The 16,134-nt window shown below is 49.0% G+C and overlaps 1 protein-coding gene and 1 long non-coding RNA gene across 38 annotated transcripts in view; one reads left to right on the forward strand and one right to left on the reverse strand.

Moving 5' to 3' along the window:
• LOC120098971 (uncharacterized) overlaps positions 1-7,210 on the forward strand; it is a 40,789-nt gene extending 33,579 nt beyond the window's left edge. For 8 of the 10 annotated variants that reach the window (XR_010061012.1, XR_005497794.2, XR_010061013.1 and 5 more), the window contains one exon: positions 826-2,295. This is a non-coding gene — a long non-coding RNA (uncharacterized LOC120098971). Of the gene's footprint in view, positions 1-825; positions 2,296-7,031 lie in introns of those variants that run through there. The other 2 variants (XR_010061015.1, XR_010061011.1) reach the window with 2 other exon arrangements.
• Positions 1-16,134, reverse strand: part of Slc26a8 (solute carrier family 26 member 8) — a 63,978-nt gene that overhangs the window by 29,160 nt on the left and 18,684 nt on the right. For 19 of the 28 annotated variants that reach the window (XR_010060687.1, XM_063279130.1, NM_001107614.3 and 16 more), the window contains 6 exon segments: positions 13,448-13,629; positions 8,928-9,092; positions 7,089-7,238; positions 4,114-4,196; positions 992-1,139; positions 9-122 (listed from right to left, as the gene is read on the reverse strand). Coding sequence is in view for 25 of the 28 variants with exons in the window: in XM_063279130.1 (XP_063135200.1) it covers positions 9-122; positions 992-1,139; positions 4,114-4,196; positions 7,089-7,238; positions 8,928-9,092; positions 13,448-13,629 (842 nt within the window). In the remaining 3 variants the exon portion in view is untranslated. 28 annotated transcript variants of the gene reach the window in all.

Here is a 16,134-nt window from a genome sequence, read left to right on the forward strand (position 1 = left end):
CAACACACCTGCTGTCTTCCTCCAGACTTGTCCTGGATAATAGTCCTGGCCATCCCTCCCGTAAACACACAGCATCTGAAGAAGGAGCTGACCAAGTTGCACAGGCCAATGGCTATTAAATCCTGCAAAGAAACAGCAGAGTCTTTGAGCCCACTTTCTGTTGAGGAACCTGATTTGAACTAGAAGTACAGTTTTGTGAGGTGACATTCTGGTTCTTACACCCTTCTAAGAACACTTGAACGTAGCCTCAAGGAGCACTGGGAGGGCCAATCTGCTTCTCTGGATTAAATTGTGCCTCTGCCCTGGCTTCTGATAAGGGACGTGCCTTCTGAAAGTGATAAAACTGACGCTGGCCTTGCTCCTCTTTCTCATGGCCCCTGGGACTTCGATTCACTCCTTTCTCTGCTCCAACCTAAATGTCTGGCCAGGACACACTTGCTTCTGTGTCTCTCTTGAGTGCTAGGGAAAGGACCACTTTCAGAGTAGTCAGACTTTTTCAAAAAAAACCCCGCCAAAGCCAAAAAGCCAGGCATTTTGTTAGTGACAGGTAGAAGCAGCCTGGTTTGTATGTGCCATTTCATGTCACCTGTGTCCCAGCATTGCTCTGGCTTCTAAGGCCGCAGGGAAAGAAGACAGCAGCCCTGCGGCTCAGCAGCACTGTGCTGGGCATTAGCATTTCCTATCGCCTTGTGTGACACAGGCTCCCATGCAGCCCAGGCTGGCCTTTAACTCCAGAGCCTACCTCTGCTGCCTGAGTTCTGGGGTAACAAACATGTGTCATCCCACCTGCTTAACTCCTGCATCTCTGTACCACACCCACTCTAGGGACAACACTTGTATGGATTTAAGGAGGTTCAGCGTTTCACATGCTCGGAGACCTTATGTGATTACAGTACAACTCATGGTCCAACAGACGCTGGTTAAGAGGAACGGAACCTGCACGTTGGAGGGAGAACAATCACATCGGATAACAGGACACGTGGGCCCTCACCTGGTTGGAATTGGTTCTGTAGTTGTGCAAGTTGGCAATCTTCTTGCCCAGAGATATGAGCAGAAAGGAGCTCACTACAGATAAAGACAGGGCTTGTAAAACAATTCTGCTAAGAATGCCAAACTCTGGAGTCTCGGGGAACACAAAGCTGGAACAGAAGAGTGGAATTACTGCGGGGGTAGGAAGTCCCTTACTGCACCTCCCTCTCTGTCCCCATGCCAGGCAGACCTCATGTTCCCTCCCCACCTTTTTTTCCTTTTTAACAAAGGACAAACAGCAATGGAGGTGGCCGCTTGTGAAAACAGCCAATGAACCAGGCCAAGGGACAAAGGCTCTCAAACAACATCCTCTGTGGTCCTCTGGTCCTTGTTCCCAGCTTACAGTGAGGGCAGATAACAGGTGTGAGTGCAGGAAAACGCTTCTGCTACTGAGGACATCCTGGGGTGTGTGCTGCAGGTTGACCCCACACCTAAGATGCGTTAGAACCAAAAGGCTCACAAGTCCTTCTCTAGTCACATTCTTTAGGGCAGGGTCTCCTCAGTGCCCTTCACTCAGGCACACACAAACCCCACACACACCTTCTCCCTTACAGCTTTTGTTTGCTTGCTTGCTTTTTGTTTTTTACTTGTTGAATCAGAATGTCAGGTAGCCAGGCTGATCTGGAGTCCCTGGTCCCTGTCTAAACCTCCTCAGGAGGAGATATGGGCACAGCAGGAGTTAGGACACAGTGTCTGATTTCACCAGTTTCTGGCAGCTATGGATAAATGAAAAAGGTCAACATTTAAGTCGGAGTTGAAATGCTCCTGCTCTGTGTGTGCCCTTGAACCTTGATGTGGGAGCCACACTGAAGAATCCAGACCGGGCTGAGAGCCACCTACTCACTGACCACCAAGCTCTCCACTAAGCTTCAGTGGGACCGATCCCTGGGGCTCGCATGGGATAAGGAGAGAAGAACCAACGCCCATAGTTGACCTCTGACCTCTGCGTGAGTGCTGTGGCATGAACCTGCCCCCCACACCACAATGTAAAAACAAAACAAAAAATGTTTTAAAAAAAATTCAAGTTAGCTGGGCAGTGGTGGTGACACCTTTAAGGCCACCACTCAGGAGGTAGAGGCAACCAATCTCTGTGAGTCTGAGGCCAGCCTGGTCTACAGAGGGAGTTCCAGGACAGCCAGGGCTGCACAGAGAAACCCTGTCTTTAAAAACCAAAAGGAAGGAAGGAAGGAAGGAAGGAAGAGAAGGAAGGAAGGAAGGAAGGAAGGAAGGAAGGAAGGAAGGAGGGAGAAAAGAAAGAAAACGCACATTGCACATTGTCACCTGACTTTCCCGTGCACCCCACCCCCATACTGGATAGAGGCGGTATCTATCTGGCCAGGCCTCTGTGGGTGAATAGGATGCCACATGCATTTGGCATCACTGTACTCCACAGGAAACTGTTAGCATACGGGCCTGGTTCAACATGAGCGCACCAAACAGTCCACCTGTTGTTATCCTGGAGCCCTGCTAATGTCTCCAACACTTTGGGATTCCCTGTGTGCAATGTGGAGTCATAAGCAGTATTCTTCAAAAGTCTCTGCCTGTGGGTCAAGGTCAAGGCACTGCAGTCTAGTCCTTTCTAATCAAAATCAAAAATGGCACCTGTCCGACGGCAGCAAGTGTCATCTGGGGGTTGGGGATTTAGCTCAGTGGTAGAGCACTTGCCTAGCAAGCTCAAGGCCCTGGGTTCGGTCCTCAGCTCCGGAAAAAAAGAAAAAGAAGAAAAAAGAGTCATCTGACAGATGAAATCGAATGCAGAGGAACTGTGAGTCCCTCAGAGCTGCCAGTGGATTCAAAGTTAACCTACCTAGTTAAGAAGAAAATGCTGCTCAATGGCAGAGTGCTTGCTTGACTTGCATAAGGCCCTAGCTTCAACCCCACCACAGTCTAAAGAGAAGGCGAGAGCAGAACGGGGAAGCAGCTGAAACCCACAATCACGTGGACAATGGCAAAGCAACAGCTCTCTTCTGAACATGGAGTCCTGTGTTTCCTATCAGGGACACTAGAAAACAATCTCCCATCCCATCTTTCTGTTGTTTTAGTTGAGGTGTGTGTGTGCCTCATTCAGCCCAGGCTAGCCTTGTGATTGACATGTAGCCAAGGCTAGCCCTTTAACTCCTTTTTTTTTTCCCCTCCAGAGCTGGGGACCGAACCCAGGGTCTTGCGCTTGCTAGGCAAGCGCCCTATCACTGAGCTAAATCCCCAACCCCAACTCCTTTTTTTTTTTTTAAGTATTTTTTTTTTAAGATTTATTGATTTCATGTATGTGATTACATTGTAGTTGTCTTCAGACACCAGAAGAGGGCATTGGATCCCATTACAGGTGGTTGTGAGCCACCACGTGGTTGCTGGGAATTGAACTCAGGACCTCTGGAAGAGCAGTCACCATCTCTCCACTCCGCCCTTTAACTCTTGATCCTCTCGTCTCCACCCCCAAATGCTGGGATTACATGTAGGCACTAATTCTGCCTTGAAAGTTTTCTTATTCTGCTTTCTTATTCTGCTCTTGAAAGTTAACCAGACAAGGATGGAGCTCTGCGAGACCCATAATGCCTACAGAAAAAAGAATCAAGTCTTCTTGGTGTTCTGGGTACCCAGCGGATGTCTGAATAAGCTGAAGGCTTGTGTGAGAAAAGTGACAGAGTGAGCAAAGAAGACACAGTAGCTGTGGTGGCTCCTGTTTGCTCACGAACCTCTGTGCTCTACACGTGGTCTTATCCTAAAGGCTGAGAACCAGACCTGTGTGCTGAGTAAACTCAGCAATGACCAAACACTCCTAGAAATGACCATGAGCCCAGCTGTGTGGGGAGAGGCTGAGAGGGACCCTGAGAGAGAACACCCGGTCACACAGGCACATGCCTGTCACTGCAGCACTTGGGAGCTGAGCCACACTTGGCAAGGCCCCGTTACAAAAATAAAGGAAAGGCGGTCCTCAAAGGGGGAACAATGCCCAGGGATGGAAGGGGGGCACACCTTTAATCCCAGCACTTGGAAGGCAGAGGCAGGGGGATCTCTTGAGTTCAAGACCAGCCTGGTCTGCAGAGTGAGTCCCTGGACAGACAAGGAGGCAAGTGGGAGGCTGACCTGTACGGGATCATGTTGATCAGCATCTTGCTGTTTTCTGTGGCCATGGTTATCCTGCTCGTGAGCATGCTGAAGCCAAGAATCTGTCAGGAGTTAAAGGAAACGTGTGTGGTCAATACAGAGTGAGGGCCTGCTTCTTTAATTCTCCAAGCTCCTTTCCACACTGGAACCAAAGCCATAGCCACCTCGGTCTCTGACACAGGGATGGAGCAGAGGGATGTTGGGGTGTTCCAGGAGCCCACAGGCCAGCCAGCCAATCAGAACTCCAGGTTCAGTGAGAGTCTCTGACTCAAAAGAACAAAGAAACGAAGAAGAGGGACAGGGCTGGGGAGAAGCTTAGGGTTTAAGAGCTCGTACTTATTATTCTTCCTGAGGATCCAAGTTCAGTTCCCAGCACCCACATCAGGTGGCTCAAAACCATGTGTGACTGCTGCTCCAGGGGACCCAATATCCTCTTCTGGCCTCCACCAACACTCAAATGCACATACCCCTGACATACCCAATATGCAGATTTTCAAAAATCAAAGGAAAAATCAAGGTAGAGAACCAGAGGAGGAAACCTGACGTCAGTCTCTGGTCAGCGTGTGCTCATGTGGGCAGGCTCTTGAATATACACAGTTATAACATGTGCCCATGTGGGCAAGCTCACTAACACATATGTGTGCATAACATGTGCCCATGTGGGCAGGCTCTTGCTAACACATATGTGTGCATAACATGTGCCCATGTGGGCAGGCTCTTGCTAACACATATGTGTGCATAACATGTGCCCATGTGGGCAAGCTCTCAAATATACACATGTGTATAACATGTGCCCATGTGGGCAAGCTCACTAACCCACATGTGTACATAACATGTGCCCATGTGGGCAGGCTCTTGCTAACACACATGTGTGCATAACATGTGCCCATGTGGGCAAGCTCTCAAATATACACATGTGTATAACATGTGCCCATGTTGGCAAGCTCACTAACACACATGTGTGCATAACATGTGCCCATGTGGGCAGGCTCTTGCTAACACACATGTGTGCATTACATGTGCCCATGTGGGCAAGCTCTCTAACATACACATGTGTATAACATGTACCCATGTGGGCAAGCTCTCTAACATACACGTGTGTATAACATGTGCCCATGTGGGCAAGCTCACTAACATACATGTGTGTATGTGTCCACACCATACACAATACATGTGTAAGAAGTAAACATTTGGGTAGAGATCATTAGTACACCCCAGTGACTACATTTAATAATAGTTACTGCAGACTTGGGAGACTGGGATAGCGATAGATCTTCAAGGTTCACAAGGAAACCACGGGGCCACGTGTCTGTTGGATGACCAGGGGCTCTGTAGCTGTAGTCCCAGAATTTGTGGGTAGGCTGAGAGTTAGAGGCCAGCATGAGCTGTCCAGTGAGACCCTAGCTCAAAACTAAACCAAAACGAAGGAACAAAATAGATATCCTGTGTGGTAACAGATGTCGGCTTGCTTAATTGAGTATAACAATGACACACCAACATCTCCTTGAACAAACCCCAAGTTTACAAAACAAAAACACAGGACTGACTTGGCAGGTCAAGGCATTGGCTGGGCGCGGCCTAACAACCTGAATCTGGCCCCTGGTCGCCCAGTGGGAGGAGAGGGTCAAATCCACCCACTGTTCTGACTTTCCTGTGCACTGAAGAACTTACAAGCTTGTCTGTCGAGCGTGGGTCCCACATATGGATAATAAATTAAACTTAAAAATAAAATAAAAATGAAAGGATTTCATAGTCAGGAGTGATAGCTCATGGCTCAAACTCCAGTACTTGAGAAGCAGAGGCAGAAGATTGTCACGAATTTGAGGACACTCTGGGCTACATAGTGAGACTCTATCTTAAAGACAGAGAATTTTGGGCTGGAGAGATGGCTCAGCGGTTAAGAGCACCCGACTGCTCTTCCAGAGGTCATGAGTTCAATTCCCAGCAACCACATGGTGGCTCACAACCATCTGTAAAGAGATCTGATGCCCTCTTCTGGTGTATCTGAAGACAGCTACAGTGTACTTATATATAATAAATAAATAAATCTTTAAAAAAAAAAAAGACAGAGAATTTTACAGAATAGTAAATATTTAAAACCATTTTCAGGGAATTGGAGAGAGGGCTCAGTGGTTAGTGCACCGCTGATCTTGCAGAGGACCTGGGTTCAATTCCCAGCACCCATGTGGCAGCTCACAACCATCTGTAACTGCAGCTCCAGGGCACTAGACATGCATGCGGCGCCTTACATACATGCGATAAGACATCCACGCACGTAGAACTTAAATAAATAACTCTCAAACTAAACAAAACGTCACATCAGCTTTGCTCTGATTCAGTGTTTCCTTATAGTTCTTTTCTTTTTTTTTTTTTTTTTTTCCGGAGCTGGGGACCGAACTCAGGGCCTTGCGCTTGCTAGGCAAGTGCTCTACCGCTAAGCTAAATCCCCAACCCCTATAGTTCTTTTCTAAGAGATCCACCTTACTCTTTTACATGTGTGTGCCACGTGTGGAGACGTCCATGGAGCCAGGGAGGGCATCTGATTCCTGGAGTGGAGCCGGGTTTTTTTTTTTTTTTTTTTTTGGTTCTTTTTTTTTCCGGAGCTGGGGACCAAACCCAGGGCCTTGTGCTTCCTAGGCAAGCGCTCTACCACTGAGCTAAATCCCCAACCCCTGGAGCCGGGTTTTGAGCCTTCTGAGGTAGGTTCTGGGAACTGAACTCAGATTCTTGGGAAGTAGCAACCCCAAGCCCCAAGACAGAGTCTCTGGCTGTCCGGGAACTCTGTAGACCTGGCAGGTCTCTGTCTCCCAAATGCTAGGATTAAAGGCACAGCAAACGCTCTTAACTGTCTCCCTGCCCTCCATACTTGTGTTACACTGTTCTCTCTGTCTTCCTAGGTTACATGTTTTATGTTTTTACGATGACCCATGGCATTGGGCCTCAGAGACACCTACCAGGAGCAGCTCCATGGGGAACTCGATGGGATAGCGGTTGAAGGAGATGCGGATGCACTTGTTCACTCTCAGAGCCACTACAGCAGTGAGAAACAGCAGGATGCTGGTGGAGTTCGCTTTGGGAAGAGCTATGCAGTAGTTAATTATGTTCTGAAAGAAGAGAATATTGCAGAGGCTTCCTTAGGGGTATCACAGCGGTGAAATCCAGAACGGGACATTCTTCTCAGATTAGGGAGCAAAGGAGCCGCTGGGCCCACCTGCAGCCCCACTTGGATCCACTGGAACGCTGAGGGCGGGTGTGAGGGCTGTGTGGTGGAGTTGGTTTTTCTCCACTGAACGACAGACATCCCCGCTGTTTCCTTTCCTCCTCTTTAGACCAGCTCTCACTAAGCTGCCCAGGCTGTGTGTGTGGATTCCCCTCCCCTGCCTGGGCTGCCTTGTCTGGCCTCAATGTGAGAGGATGTACCTAGCCCTGCAGAGCCTCTCTAAGGAGAAGGGGGAGGGGAGGCTATGTGAGGGGGGCTGACAGGAGGGGGCAGTGGGTCAGGGTGCTAAATAAATAAATGGAAAAGGAAGTTGCCCAAGCTGGCCCTGAATTCATCTTGTAGCCCAAACAGGCTTTGACCCTGAGATCTTCCTGCTTCAGCCTCCCATGTAGGTGAGATTACAAGCTTGAATCACCAAACTTGGCTTAATGTGTTTTGTTTTATAAATTGAAGAGTAGATACTAAAAAAAAAAAAGAAGAAGAAGAAGAAGAAGAAGAAGAAGAAGAAGAAGAAGAAGAAGAAGAAGAAGAAGAAGAAGAAGAAGAAAGAAAGAAAGAAAGAAAGAAGGAAAGAAAGGAAGGAAGGAAGGAAGGAAGGAAGGAAGGAAGGAAGGAAGGAGGAAGTAGAGGGAATATACCCTGTATGTTTCATTGTAAGGGAAAGGACCTAAGAATCGGTTTTGGGGGTTGGATGTTGAAACAGGGTCTCCTATACAGTCCTGGCTAGCCTGGAACTTACCACATAAAACAGGCTGGCCTCAAAAATCACCGAGATTCACCTGTCTCGGCCTCCTGAGTGTAAGAACATGTTTTATTTAATCTGTCTACTCTTAATTTTCAGGCCGTGCATGTCCTTAAGTTGAACTTCTGTTTCATTTTTGCATTCACCCTCTTACTTACACCCTCTGTGTATTTAGGGCACACGTCTGCTATGTGACATGTGGTAGGGAGAATTATGAAACTTTATAACCAAATCTATTTAGTCTATGTGTGTGTAGACACAACTTTTGGGAGTCCGTTCCCTTCTCGCAGGCAGGCTGCAGGGACAGAGTTACGGTCAACAGCGCATCTGTCCACACAGAGCATGTGCCAGCAGCCAGCTGTACTGGCTGAGCCATGCCACTGGCCCCGTTGCTAGGTTTTCCTTTGCTTTGCTTTGCTTTGGTCTTTTCCGACAGGTTTCTCTGTATAGCCCTGGCTGCCCTCTGCCTCCTGAGTAGTAGGATTAAAGGTGTGCACACTGCTGCCCTGCTCTACAGCCAAATCTTTTTTTTTTTTTTCCTTTTTCTTTTTTTCGGAGCTGGGGACCAAACCCAGGGCCTTGTGCTTGCTAGGCAAGCGCTCTACCACTGAGCTAAATCCCCAACCCCCTCCACAGCCAAATCTTAATGTAGACCGCCCGGTTTAAAAGGATAAGCTGAAGCAATTACTGCGTCTCAGCACGTGCTCTAGCCAGCCTCTGCGGTTGACCTGAGTTCCTTCTGGGACAGGAAGAAGTGTGTCCACTTGGGCCCACTTTCCTTTGTAGGCCAGAGGAGGATGTGAACTCTGAGGGAGGCTTGAGGTTACTCACGTAGATGAAGGCGATGGGACCAGCGTGGAAACTGACCATGATGCCAAAGATGCAGGTCATCTGGGCCAGTATGATGTGCAGCGCCACAGCTGCGAGGTAAGCACTGGTCGCAGCCTCCGGAAGGTACGTGGCCACGAAGCCCATGCCCAGCATACCCATGGACAGCTGTCGGCAGGTGGGAAGAAAAGACAAAACAAAGAGAGGAGGACATTATGTTGGCCAGCTTTGTGTCAGCTTGACAGAGGCTCCAGTCATTTGATAGGGGGCCTCCATAGGATCAGGCTGTGGGCAAGCCTGGGGCATTTTCTTAATTGGTGATTGACGGGTGGGGCCACCCCTTCAATGGCTGTGCTGAATTCTATAGGAAAGCTGAGCAAATCAGAAAGGCAAGCCAGGCAGCAGCACCCTCCCGGGCCTCTGCATCAGGTCCTGCCCCAGGTTCCTGCTGTGCTCAGGTTCCTGCCTTCATGTTCACAGTGAGCTGTCAGGTGATAATGGGCTGTCATGTGCATCTGTCTTGGTGCTTCTTCACTGTTTGGGTCTGGGAACCACCTCACAGATGTCTCAGCCAATCAGGGCACACCCCAAGACAGACCAGTCAAGGACGTAGCTCAGACTCAGGAGCTGAACTAAAACGACCAAATAGAATCCTACTGAGCCTTTTAGGCTTGAAATCCATAAACATCTGTGCCAAATGATTCTACCAATCAGGATTCAGGGCTGGGGAATTTCCTCAGGAACGAGTCTTCGTTGTACATTCATCCTGTTCTCACTGGCTGGGGTATCCAACTGTGGGAGGGACTGCCTTGCCTAACATTCGTGTCTTAACTTGCCAACTAGGATGTAAAGTCAGTTTGCTAAGTAGGATGTCAATTCCAGGGAGGTCTTGGGATCTTAAAACTTTACTTAACCCCTCCTCAAAATGAGGTTTTACTTCAAATGGCTTCTCACACTGGTGCAGGTGTCTCTCTTGTTGGGGTCAACCCCAGGGGCACACAAGTGCTACCAGGCAGGTGGTTGAGTCCAAGCTTATTGTAGTTAACTATAGAAGGCAGCCTAACTGACCTTAGTTGTGACTGGTTTCCAAGAACACCAAAGACCAGAACACAACAGAACATGCAATCCACTCAGGCCCAAGAAGGTTTCCTGGTAACAGCACGTGAATGTTTCCTTATGGCAGTACTGACAGCCCAAAATGCCTGGCTCGTGAGGCAACAGTCACCTAGGTCTTAACAATCGCAGCAATAGTAACCCTCGGTCAGCAATCGCACCAACTCGACTGTCCAGGGACCCTACAGCCTCTGCTCAAAAAGATTCCCAAGCAGAACATCAGGGGTACCGTGGAGACCTCCCCAGGCTCTCTTTCCCTGGCTTCCCTGGGTGCTGAGTCAGACGCTCCCATCATGGCATCCCACACTCTTTCTCCACTGAAACACCGGCAGCTGCTAGGTGCTTTACTCTCTGCCCTCTAGATGGACACATAGGAAGCAGTGACAGAAGACTGAGAGGGATAAAGAACGCTCATCTTCCCAGGGCCTTGGGTTGGAGCCCTTCTCGTCTCTGAGGAATGCGATTTCTCACAATGGAAAGACAACATGGAGGAACTAGGATGCAGAACATGGTGTGACGGTGCACACCTGCGGCTCCAGCATGCAGGAGGACCAGGAGTTCAAGGTCATCTCCGATTACAGGGTGAGTTTAAGAGTAGCCCAGGCTATGTGAGATCCTGTCCCATAACATGAAAGTATGCAAACAGATGCCACACCAACCTTCCTGGCCTCATGATGCCTGCGCACCAAGAATGAGCCAAGAACCAGCAGGTGGTGCTGGTGCACACCTTTAATCCCAGTGCTAGGGGGCAGAGGTAGGCTGACCTTTGAGGCTAGCCTGATCTACAGAGTGAGTTCCAGGGCAGCCAACGTTATACAGAAAAACAAAACAAAGAGAAACCCTATCTCATAAAACTAAAAGGAGGAGGAGGAGATGAAGGCAAAGACGGCAAAAAAGATAATGAAGAGAAAGACAAAAAGGATAGAGAAGAGGATGAAAATGAAACCAAGATGAAGAACACAAAAATGATGATGTTGAGTAAGACCAAAAAAAGACAAGACAAAGAAGTAGAAGGATGAAGGGAGGAAGGAGAGAGGGAGAGCGGCTGGGATTTTCACTGTGGCAGCAGCGGCAGGCGGATCTCCGTGAGGTCACGGACAGAGACCGTGACTCCATGGGACTTTGTTGCTGAGTCCTCTTTCCAGCCCCAGTCTCCCTTTCTATATGTTACATTTTTAAAGGACACTGGGTTTTATTTTGTTTTATGTATGTGTATCTGTGTGTGTGCCTAAGCATACACCAGGCTGAGGAGGCCTGAAGAAGGCATCGGAACCCTGAAGTAGAGTGACAGCCGTGTGAGCGGCCTGCCGTGTGCTGGGAACATTTACTGCTGAGCGCCTCTCCTGTGCTTTCAGTTAAGGCAGGGTCTTCGGTTTCTCAGGTCGCCTTTGAACTCACTCTGTAGGCCAAGCAGGCCTCGGGCTGTGCACTGTGTGTGCACTGTGTGCCTGGTGTGGGCTGCAGCTCCCCTGCAGCTAGAGATGCACATGGCTTGGAGCCGCCCCGTGGGTGCTGGCTACTGAACCTGGATCTTCTGCGAGAGCAACAAGTGCTCTCAGCAGCTGAGCCGTCTCTCCAGCCTCTGGATTTATTGTGTTTTCGTATGTATTTTTTTGTGTGCTTCTGTGTATGTGCAGTTGGGTGCAGGTGGCTTCTAGCCATGGAAGCCACAGAAGGACACTGGACCTCATGTAAATGGTGTCACAAGCAGCAGGTCCTCTGCCAGAGCAAGAAGCACTCCCTGCTGACGCAGCACATCTTACTTGGCTGCTGGGGCACCCCTCTCTCTCTCTCTCTCTCTCTCTCTCTGTCTCTCTCTGTCTGTCTCTGTCTCTGTCTCATTCAGAAGTCCCCCTTTTCACTGGCACTTGCTAGAAGAAACCTGCTGTTGTCTGAGGTGCTTTCCTTTTGTAGGGAAAATGCTTCTCTCTCCTGCTTAAGAGACATTTTCTCCTCTTTGCCTTTCATCTTCAGAAGTTTACAGTTGATCTCCATGTGGGTTTTTACTGGTTTCCTACTTAGACTTTCCTCAGCCTGTAAATCTGCACATTTGTATATATAAATGTGGGGGTTATATAGTTATCATTTTATAAAATACTTCATCTAGGTCTTCCTTCCTTCCTTCCTTCCTTCCTTCCTTCCTTCCTTCCTTCATACAGAGTCTCATTATGTGGCCCAGGCTGGTCTCAAACTGTTGGGCTCGAGGTGATCTTCCTGTCTTGGTCTCCCTAGTAGCTAGGAGCAGACCCGTGGCCCTCTGAGAGGGACGTTCAGGTGCCGTCTGTCAGTGATCACCTCCCCGGTGCTTACAGTGTAACAGGCTCTTGCTGAGTATTCCACATCAAGTTCTTTATTCAGTCCTCTCAAGAGCCCTGCAACAGGACACCAGCTCCTCCGTGTCCGCTGAAAGCCGAGGCTCACTGAGGTAGAGCCATTTCCCACTGCGCTCAGCCCGGAGGTGTTAGTGCCATCTATGGGGAGCTTGTCCTTTGTGACTCCCAGGAGAGTCTGATGATGAAAGGCAGTCCCGGAGGGATCCAGGTGAGAGGACAGAGAAGTCAGCCTGAAAGAAGGGTTTGGGTATGGTAGGGGGCTCTCAGAGGATGTTGATGACGCCACTAGAGAAAATGCGGAGATGGGTGAGCCTGTATTACTGTCCTTCAGCCACAGATCTCACCATTGCAGAATCCACTGCAAGCTCTGATACTTCTCAAGCCTAAATCCAGCTCGTGAGACCAGAAGTCGTTCACCTTCTTGTCCAAAGACTAGAAAAAGGGGTCTTGTTTGTTTGTTTCTGAGACAGGATTTCTCTGTGTAGCCCTGGCTGTCCTGAGATTCACTCTGTCAACCAGGCTGGCCTCAAACAGAGATCCGCCTGCTCCAGCCTCCCAGTGCTGGGATTAAAGGTGTGCACCACCGCTTGGCTTGAAAAAGTGATTTTTGGAAGGCAAAGCTGAGGGATGGTCTCTAGGCCTCTTCTTTCCTACTGGAAGAGGGGCTGATGAGGAAGCTCAGAGTTGAATTCTAAGTCAGTGTCAGAGAAGAACCAGACACATCGGCCTCTTACCGCCTGCTGCAGGCCACTGGAGCGGGAGTGTGAGCGGGAGTGTGAGCGGGAGTGTGAGCGGGAGTGTGAGCGGGAGTGTGAGCAGGAGTGTGAGCAGGAGTGTGAGCAGGAGTGTGAGCAGTCCTCCTTGCCTTCCCGCACCCAGCAAAGCAGCAAGCAGAGCGGAAAGAACGTGAGGCTGGCTTGCACACCCTCCAGGCCTGCCTCCATGGCACATTCTCCTTGGGGGCTGTCGTCTAAAGGCCCCACAGCCTTCCTCCCTAACGGTGCCACCAGCTAGGGACCAAGTGTTCACTCACAGGAGTGTTTTACATGCAAACCAATTCAGAGGCTCAGCTCCTACCTGAATAATTCCAGTCAGGAAAGTTGTGGATGCCACCATACTTAAGGATCTGTTATAGTTTAGGTAGAAGGTGGGGACAGAGAAGTCGTCCTTGACAAAAGTTCCCATGATCAGGTGACCATTGTTGAATGGTCTCTCTTTCAGGACGTTGATCATCAGAGCACTCACAAGGAAGAAGGGGCCTGTGAAGAAGTGTGGTAAACAGATTCAAGTGCAGGAGAACTGAAGTAGTCTTATTCTCTATCATTAGTAGTAATACTACTATTATCAGTACTATTATTAGTAGTAATATTCTATTATTAGTACTATTATTTGGCAAGCCATCACTGAGAAGGAAGAGAAAGGAGGGACAAGAACTGGAGCTTCACAGAATTCAGAGCTGGGAGGTCAGGTATCCCACCTCTGTGGGCACAGAGGCTGGTACTCGTGCACAGATGGCCTGGAAATTACTGTCAGACTTAGCCACTGTGCCTGCACTTAGAGACTAAGTTAAAAGAGGGAGGGAGCTAGGTGTGGTGGCACCCGCCTTGAATCCCAGTCAGCCTGGTCTACATGGCAGTTCCAGGCCAGCCAGAGCTACACAGTGAGACCCTGCTCCCCAGAGGGAAGGTGGGAAAGTGCTTTCACCACGAAGAAAACAGCACCCAGAGCTGGCTGGGCTAGAAGTGCATGGGGAGGGAGACCAAAGTGGCTTCACATGGTGCTTCCTTTTGTGCTTCCTGCATCCGACACATGGGGAAACGGTAAACCCTACCTGTGGAGTGCTAATCCACATGATCAACAGTACTGGCCATGGCTGCGAGGCTCCTGAGGGATTCAGGAACATGGGAGTAAAACATTCAAATGGAAGTCAACACGTAGCATGTGTGAGCCAAGCGTGTGAAGATGCCCTTACTGAAGCGGAGCAGTGCCCCAAGTCTAGAGGTTGGGAATGGTGGCCAGGCTGCAGCCAGCGCTGGAGAAGACATTGAAAAGAACACTAAGTGGTCACCCCAGTGAAGGGTGCAGTGGGGAGCACAGCAGTTTGTGGTTTGAGTTCTAGGCAGGTCTACTTCTGTTACTGAGGTCTTCTGATTACATGAGCTATTCTAGTCACCTCTAAGCTCATGGATGGGCTCCTGACCCAGGGAAGAGGCCGTCCTGTGGGCGAGTGTTTCTGTTACGACACTATCCTTATTGTGAGCTAACTAAGCTGACAAATTATATTATAATTCTGGAGTTTGATTGTTATGGATCCAGCTGATGGATTGATCTATTATAGCATTATTCACAAAAGTCACTAGAGACAGATTGTTTTTTAAGATTTACTTATTTTATGTGTATGGGTGTTTTGCCTGTCTGTATGTCTGTGTACTGCATATGTGTGCTTGGTGCCCTTGGAGGTCAGAAGACAGCATCAGGTCCCCTGGAACTGGAGTTACAGATGGCTGTGAGGCACCACATGGCACTGAGAACTGAACCCAGGCCCTCCGGAAGAGCAGCCAGTGAACCACTGAACCACATCAGCTCCTCGGTTTGAGTTTTAGACTCAAAGCCAAGGATCATCTTAATCAGATTTGGACTTCTGAGCAATGCTAGACTGTAGAGGCTAAGGGAAGCCTCTGAGAAAGATGGAATGTACTTCGCACGGTGGGACAGATGTGGGTTTGGGAGCCAAGGGTTGGACACTATGCTTTTATCTCAAATGCACTCTAAAAGCTGCTATGTTGAAGCCTTGGTGTTCATGCTCCTGGAAATGGATGAAGTAGGAACTTGAGTTTTGCATTCTTTTTTTTTTTTTCCAGGAGCTGGGGGCCGAACTCAGGGCCTTGCGCTTGCTAGGCAAGCGCTCTACCACTGAGCTAAATCCCCAACCCCGAAGTAGGACCTTGAAAACATGCCCTTGTGTGTGTGTGTGTGTGTGTGTGTGTGTGTGTGTGTGTGTGCGCGCGCGCGCGCGCACGTGTGCATGCACATACACATGATATATATGTGTGTGTATTCATGGATGTATGTGCATATGTATGTTCATGTGCATTTTGTGTATGCATATGTGTACATATTTTTGTGTGTGGATATGTGTATGTATACATATACAAATGTGTGCATTTGTGTGTCTGCATGTGCTAGTGTGTGTGTTTATTATGTACATGTGTCTTGTGGGTGTACCTCTGTGTGCATCCATACATGGATGTGTTTGAGTCTGTGCCTGCTGTGGTAAAAATGAAAGAAGGAACGTTTTCTATCAGTTCCCTCCAGCCAGATTTGCTCGCTCTGGCTGCTACTCTGCCACATGGTCCACAAGCCGCCCACTCCCAGCTGTCTCCCTTTTAGCTGCCCTCTCCTCATGGTTCCCTAGGTGGTAGTTACCTGATACACACACACACACACACACACACACACACACACACACACACACACACACCTCTCCTTCTGTGGACCGTTCTAGCATAGCACCACAGCACACTAGCCCCAGCATTCTATAGCCGACGGCTTCCAGAGCTGAGACAGGTTGTCTCTCCTGCTGGGAACTTTGCTCACACCCTCTGTAGCCTGGTAAAATCAAGGCTCTAGAAACTTGTAATTTAACAATTAGATTTATGTGTTAAATTCTCAATCTACAGTACATCCACAGAATAAGTTCACCATCAATTAATAAAGGGAGAAACCGCCCACCTAGACCTGGACCACCTGGATGGACTCCTCCT

The sequence above is a fragment of the Rattus norvegicus genome, chromosome 20, assembly GCF_036323735.1.
Source record: "Rattus norvegicus strain BN/NHsdMcwi chromosome 20, GRCr8, whole genome shotgun sequence".
NCBI classification, from domain to species: domain Eukaryota; kingdom Metazoa; phylum Chordata; class Mammalia; order Rodentia; family Muridae; genus Rattus; species Rattus norvegicus.